The sequence below is a fragment of the Perissodus microlepis genome, chromosome 16 (assembly GCF_051167445.1).
Source record: "Perissodus microlepis isolate ML-2025 ecotype Zambia chromosome 16, ASM5116744v1, whole genome shotgun sequence".
NCBI lineage: Eukaryota > Metazoa > Chordata > Actinopteri > Cichliformes > Cichlidae > Perissodus > Perissodus microlepis.
This window is the reverse complement of record NC_140476.1, coordinates 2,137,763-2,144,843: the sequence shown is the minus strand read 5'-3', so window position 1 is coordinate 2,144,843 and position 7,081 is coordinate 2,137,763. Positions and strand designations below refer to the sequence as shown.

Here is a 7,081-nt window from a genome sequence, read left to right as displayed (position 1 = left end):
TCTTAAAGTTAAAAGATAATATAACATACAATATGTTTTCACCAACCAAATCGATTTGACGTTATTTTTTGAATACATAGCTTATGAGCATGGCTGAGGTCGGTGCTTTTATTTTGAAGGGCTACACCGCTGACGCGGGTATTTACTTCCGGTTAGGGCGTACTTTTCTCATCCATACATCATCTTCTGGATGTGCTGGAGCCTATCACAGCTGAGAGGCTGGACAGCAGCCTGTCGCAACGTTATTTATTCGAGTCTTCATGTTTGAACTTTCACAAACAACGATTCTTTCTACCAGGCTTCTTCACTGAGCTACGCGACATTTGATCTGTAAACATTAAACGCTCTTAAAACGGACATTGACGCTTTTATTCTGAAAGGTTTAGCGGAAGTGTTTGTGTTACCGTAACTGGGGTAGCGCGAACTGGACGAGCAAATTTTGAGGACGAGTGAAAGTCCAGCCGAAGCTCGTAAATACGGAGAGAATGGACGGCGCTTCAATTGATAGTTTCATCCTGAAGCTCCACGACGTGAACGGAGTGAAGTTCGGGGAATACAAGCTGAAGAGCGGCCTGATGACACCCATTTATATCGACCTGAGGGTGCTCGTGTCCCACCCCGCGCTCATGAACCAGGTAACACGTGCTGTCTTCGTGACTGCAGAACAGAACAGCTTAAAGCGATACCGGACACACGAAACGTCTGCTGGATGCACTTTTTAAAGGCAAAAGTATTTGTGTAGGCACTCGTCAGTTCCTGTGTAATATTCATACTCACGTGGTTTGTTTCACAGTAATGTAGCAGACACAATGACTGAGTTTCAGGGATCCCCCCTTTCACGGAAAATAGCCGTTAAAACAGATAAAACTGGACCTCTCACCAGCTAATCACTCACTCCAGCCTCAATAATCGTTACAGGAATCAGCAGCTTTCTGAAGCAATGCCGCTCTTCAGGTCACTCAGGATAAGATGAGGATGAGCGTTTCAAACCATTCAGCCTTAAACAGCCGGTCATTTAACTGTATCAGCTTTTTAATTAACATTTTATTAGAAGTTCATCATCTGCAACACATCACTCTAAACTGTGGTCTTTTTTTCTGACAACAGACCCAAACTACTGTTTTTTACTTCCAGGTGGCAAATCTCATCTACGAGGGAGTGCAGGAAGAGGGTCTGCAGTTCGACTCTGTGTGTGGGGTTCCTTACACGGCCTTGCCTTTGGCCACAATTATCTGCTCACGACATGAACTGCCCATGCTCATCAGGCGGAAGGAGGCCAAGGACTATGGTGAGCCGCTCTCAGCTGATCAGGTTTTCAAAAAAATAAAAAACAATGCTGCCACTACAGGCTCTGATTAAACTTGCTGTCCAGATGTTTGAAAAACCTGAAGCCTCAGGCAGGAATACACAGGTGTCCAGTGTAGGCAGACATTAAACTCTCTGAAATCCCAGTTCAATGGTACAGAACCTGCGTAAACCAAACATAAAAAACAAAATGCAAAGCAAGAAAGTGCATGCTTCATCTAGCATGCTATATTGTTGGTTAATATTTCATAGTTTGAGAATTACTGTAAGTTTGTCCTTCAGTATGGACTCGTAATTTTCCTTCTGTAACTCTGCTTCAGGAACCAAACGGCTGGTGGAGGGGTCGTTCCGTCAGGGGGATACGTGCCTGATCATTGAGGACACGGTGACCAGCGGCACCAGCATCCTGGAGACTGCTGAAGTGCTCTACAAAGAGGGACTGAAGGTCCAGAGTCTAACGTTACAGTAAAGATAATAATATCATAGTTACGCTGTACTGATGTCATCAAGAGCAGCAGTACACAAGAATGACCTCTGACATGTTTTTATTCAAGGTGACGGATGCAATTGTACTAATGGACAGAGAGCAAGGTGGCGTGGAGATGTTGGCATCAAAGGGAATCAAGCTCCATCCCATCATCTCCATATCTCAGCTGCTCCGTGTGCTGCAGGCAGCCGAACGCATCGACGCCCAAACCGCCCAGAGTGTCCTCAAGTTCATCCGGGACAACAACACTTTCAGGTACAACTCTCCAGAATTTTCCCCCCAGTGTAGCTGGTGTGTTTGCTTGCATTACGCTACAATCTAGGAACAAAAAATCGGTAAAACTGTCACCTTGACTCACACTCAGGCCCAAGAATGGCACAGACTCTCCAGCCAGCAAGAAGCTGTGTGTGGAACAGAAGCTGGAGCTCAGTTATTCAGAAAGAGCCAAGTTACCAAGTATGTAGTCTTAGAACTTAAATTATTTAGTTATTTCACGTCAAAACAGAGACTGGTGGTGTTTTCATTGAGCTCCACACACATGCTGTGGACTGCTCCTGCTCTTTTCTTTTCTCATTTTCTGTTCCTTCTGTTGTCTGCAGACATTCATCCTCTAGCATCAAAGCTGCTGAAGATTATGGAGGAGAAACAGTCCAATCTTTGTGTGTCTGCTGATGTAACCAGCAGCGAGGAGCTGCTCCGGCTGGCCGAGTCGCTCGGTCCAAAGATCTGCATGCTGAAGACCCATGTAGACATCCTCCAGGTACAGCGGGATCAACTAAAACCTCAAATCTGTACATGCAACAAACAAACTGATGGTTTTTTTCCATATGTGTTAACAGGACTACACATTAGCCTTTATTCAGAAAATGCAGGCCTTGGCAGAAAAGCACAACTTTCTTATCTTTGAAGATCGCAAGTTCGCTGACATCGGGAACACAGTCAAGCATCAGTATGAGGGTGAGACGATTTCACGTTCTTTTGGTCGTGTAAATTCAAGGTGACTTAAAAATGTCTCCAAAGTAGTCGAACGCTGTGATCTTATGTCTTTTCTCCAGGTGGTTTGTACCAGATTTCATCGTGGTCCCACATAGTGAATGCCCACGCAGTGCCGGGGCCGGGAGTGGTGAAAGGTCTGAGCGCTGTAGGGAAGCCTCTGGCCCGAGGCTGTTTGCTCATAGCTCAGATGAGCTCCCAGGGATCACTGGCTGCTGGTGAATACACGAAGGCTGTGGTGAGCTCATTTCTGTGTGTGCTCTTCTTCTAAATTTGTGTACATGTGCTTTGTGTTCTTTTCAGTTTACAGCTGCTTTGTGTTTTCATAGGTGCAAATGGCAGAGGAGCACTCGGACTTTGTGATTGGGTTTATCTGTGGCACTAAGCTCACAGAGAGGCCAGAGTTCATCCACATGACCCCCGGGGTGCAGATGCAGGCTGGAGGTAAGTCTGACAGCTTTTACTGAACTTTGAGCTGACTTTTCTTTGTTTATCATCATTTTTTTCACTTATATTCATCGTACTAAAAGAACTACGAAGTGAGTTGTGAATGCAGTGTCTATATGAAATCCACCCTACTGAAGATACATGGATGCACTCAGTGTTACATCCCTTGTTGTTGTAACCCGAGGAATCACACATGTCCCATCAGGAGATTCAGAGAGTTGTGTTAACTCGTTTGAGGTTTTTATAAAGTTCAGGCCAAACTGCACCTCATGCAGCCTTGCACTCTGCTTTTTGCCTCTTTATGATGCCATGACTCATTTCTAACACAGGGTGGTGCTATAGTACATGAAACTAGTGCCGCCCCTGCTATTGCTGATCTCCCAAAGTCTGTATCAGTCTCCTCTAAACCTATTTTCCCTTCTCTCGGTCTCCCTCCCCCCTTACAGGAGATTTGCTGGGCCAGCAGTACACCACTCCAGAGGAAGTTATCTACAGCAAAGCCTCTGATGTCATCATCGTGGGACGAGGCATTTTGGCAGCCTCTGATAGGGTGGAAGCTGCAGAGTTGTACAGGAAGTCGGGCTGGGATGCTTACAGAAAGAGAGTGGGCCAGAGCAGCATCTAAGTAACTCTCTGACTCGAGTTTCAGAGTGCACCTGTGACGAGGACCTGTGCAGGTGATCAGTGTTTTGAAGGCAGCGTGTAATTATGCACACGCTACCGTTTACTTCAGGTATCACTGCCACATCAGTGTTTGACACTTGGAGCGTGTTCTTGGCAGGTGTGCGTTTTACTGTTGATCTGCTGCTTTAAATCTTTTTGGTTCATTCCTTTAAATTTGTTGCGCAACTTGAACTGATTTCTAATCTCAATGTTTTTTCTGATCAGGTTTCAGTAGTTGGTTTTAAATAATGGATTGAGGTAATTCCTCCGGTCTGAGTACTGCAGTGACGATTTCGAAATGGAGATTCACTTAAAATAGTGCAGGATGTCTCTTACGGCACGAAAAAGACCACATCGTGTAGCTCTGTCTACGTCACAAAACCACCACCCTTGCATGCTAGTGCTAAAACACTAGATAAAAATGCTAGAATATTTTGTGGGGGTGGTGTGACTGTGAGCTCTGTCTCCTGCGTTTGAATCACCAGCCAGCAGGGGGCTCTGTTTGGGGTTTGTTCTGGGCTTCCAGGGGTTCTCTCCGACTTCCTCCCGCACTCCACAAACTTGGGATACCCTCCAATCCCTGCGTGACCCTGAATTGGATAGGTGGAAGAAGAAGAAGAAGGACACTGTAATATTTCAAGCTTCAAGTACAGGGCATTTTTAATTCACAGAGGTTCTTCATTAGTCTTCACGTGTTCACAAACAGCGTAAATCCCATGAAGGAGCCTTTTAACTGCACCTGCGTGTACTGTTGGTAGATTTTGCAGTTAGTCACAGCGCAGTACTGAACAAACTGAATGATGATTTAACTCTTGATTTTGGGAAATACTTAATTTTAGGTACTACGGACCCGCTCAACAGTGTTTTAACCCCTGCACTTGTTTGGTTATTAGTTGATTATTAACCTCAGATTACTGTGACTTGGATGAGGGAAAGCTGAATGGAGCTCATACCTGTCTCTATTAGATCTGTTGTCTGCCGTCCTTATCGTTTCACATGCATAAATAAATGATCTTTATATAAATTTATGACTCTTCTTTCTAAAGACATTAGCTAGATTGTGCCTTGGAGCCACGGCGGTTGCAGGGCAGGCACTGCATGCAATAAAGGAGCTTCATATTAGAGTCAGTAGTTTTATTCTTTTGATGCTTTTCACCTCTGCAGATGGTTTTCACACCACAGGCAAATTCTTTTTCAATGAACTGTAAGAACTGAGTAACTGTAAATAAGTAGGATGAAGAAATGCATTTCAGGAATTCATGAATATGCCATTGTTTAGAGCACAGAGATGATGATGATCCCAAGTTCAAAACCAGGTCTTTATATAATTGTGAGCTACACGATGTGGTATAATTGTGGATCCATCTGTGGGAGTCACCGCTACATACATGGGAACATGTGATACAAAAAAAAACTACAGTTTTTACTTTAATGTAATTTTGTCCAAAACAGAGTTCAGGTTTATAGAAATGTCCCCCAAAAGTCAACAAACAAGGTCGAGGGTCATTTCATTAGAACCTGAGCTGAACCATTAAGAAAAGCTGAGGAATGCATCTGAGCTGAATTAAGCACTGCAAGCTCCATCAGAGAGCTTTGGTTACTTTAAGGCACATCAATGAAAGCCACACTCATGTGCAGACCCCCGTTTGTTGTCCTCAAAGTCGAAGGTGGTGCTTCTGTGGCTCACACTGGTTTTTCCAGCTCCTCTCACAGGTGACGGTTCCTGCATACAAAAGAAATGGTGCCCACTGGTTTTAAACTTCCCCAAGTGTAAATTTACCAACAATAATAATTTAGAAAAGGGTTTCTTTTACTAAGCCATCAAATAAAAGCATGGAAACAGTGTGTATCACATGGTTATAAAAAACAGGCAAATGCAGAGACTTGCATTTAAATAAAGTGTCTCTTGTCTTAATCATATGTGACCCGGTTGTGGTTACGTTCACCATCAGTATGCAAAGGCCCATTTTGAGGCAGGAAAAACCCTGCAGATGTCCGTTTAGATTAAAATGTGGGGAATTTGGAGGCCACAATAACACCTTGAAGTCTTTTTGAATTTTTCTTTTTTTGGAAACCACAATGTTTTTTCCCCATGTGGAAGCGTACGTCGTGCCACGGAACATTACGCTTCTTGTGCTGGCTTTCCTTCTTCCCATAATGCAAACTGCTGTGATGCGCAGTCACCTGGTCACCCACATGATGTCAAAGAATCCCTTTGTTATAGTGCCTGCCTGTGAGTCTGTGTTATGTTTCCTGTTTTACTTTGAAAGTCCATGTCTGATGTTAATGTGTCTGGTTTTGCTTCCCCTTGTCTCGTTAGGCCTGATTTGCCCCAGCTGTGTTTCCCTCCTGTTACCCATTCCCTGATTGCTCCCTCTGTGTATTTAAGCCCTGTGTTTCTTTGTGTCTGTGTCGTGATCTACTCTCATTTAGGCTGTGTGTTCCGTCTGCCTGGTCATGTAAGTTTATTTGGATTTTTGTTACTTTTTGCCCTCCAGCAATAAAAGCTGAGTTTTGAGTTACTTTCCGCCTCCGAGTGTCTGCACTTTGGGTCCTTCTACTTCCACTCCTGCCTGCACACAGCCTTAACCTGACAGCTGATGCCATAGAAGATGCCACAAAGAACCTTTCAAACAGTGGTTCTTTGAAGAACCAATTCTTTCAGTGGTTCGTTGAAGAACCTTTAAAGGCACCCCAAAGAACCATCAAGAAAAGGTTCTTTGGGGTGCCTTTAAAGGTTTTTCAAAGAACCTTTTTTCAAAAGGTTCTTTAAAAACAATTTTAAAGAACCTTTTTTGAGTGGTTCTTTAAAGAACAATTTTAAATCTTTCAAAATAAAATGTATCATAAATTGGATATGAGTAGGGTAAAATAAAAATGCATTTTAACCCTCAGCACAACATCACTACTAATACATGTCACATATTAGTCATTTAAACAGTAATTCAATATTTTTACTATACTATAAATATAAATACTATATCTATAGATAACGCAACAATTATTACATGTATTGTTTAATTAATAAAACATCAGAAAGTGATAAAAAAAAAACAGAAATAGCAATAGCTTCATAACGGACCAATAAATCAACACATTGTCATCAGCAGATGTTTCAACAACAAGTTTTTGATTAAAATTACCAATGAACTTCAGCGTTATGTAAGGTAAGTTTCATGTCCTTTG

At 43.0% G+C, this 7,081-nt stretch overlaps 1 protein-coding gene across 1 annotated transcript; it reads left to right on the top strand.

Moving 5' to 3' along the window:
• The first annotated feature begins 204 nt into the window (after positions 1 to 204).
• On the top strand, positions 205 to 4,919 carry umps (uridine monophosphate synthetase). Its single transcript, XM_084908696.1, has 10 exons — positions 205 to 635; positions 1,135 to 1,288; positions 1,626 to 1,750; positions 1,860 to 2,047; positions 2,157 to 2,248; positions 2,392 to 2,552; positions 2,632 to 2,749; positions 2,848 to 3,023; positions 3,115 to 3,229; positions 3,679 to 4,919. Exons 1-10 carry the CDS (start codon positions 486 to 488, stop codon positions 3,855 to 3,857), a joined length of 1,458 nt encoding a protein of 485 aa, XP_084764822.1. The 5' UTR covers positions 205 to 485; the 3' UTR covers positions 3,858 to 4,919.
• The last annotated feature ends 2,162 nt before the right edge of the window (positions 4,920 to 7,081 follow it).

What these genes read in the sequence shown, in the direction of transcription:
- umps (XM_084908696.1), top strand. Translation starts at nt 486, where the DNA reads ATGGACGGCGCTTCAATTGATAGTTTCATCCTGAAGCTCCACGACGTG. An exon ending in GAAGGAGGCCAAGGACTATG is followed by an intron (nt 1,289 to 1,625) that starts GTGAGCCGCTCT and finishes ACTCTGCTTCAG; the next exon opens with GAACCAAACGGCTGGTGGAG. An exon ending in TCTACAAAGAGGGACTGAAG is followed by an intron (nt 1,751 to 1,859) that starts GTCCAGAGTCTA and finishes TTTTTATTCAAG; the next exon opens with GTGACGGATGCAATTGTACT.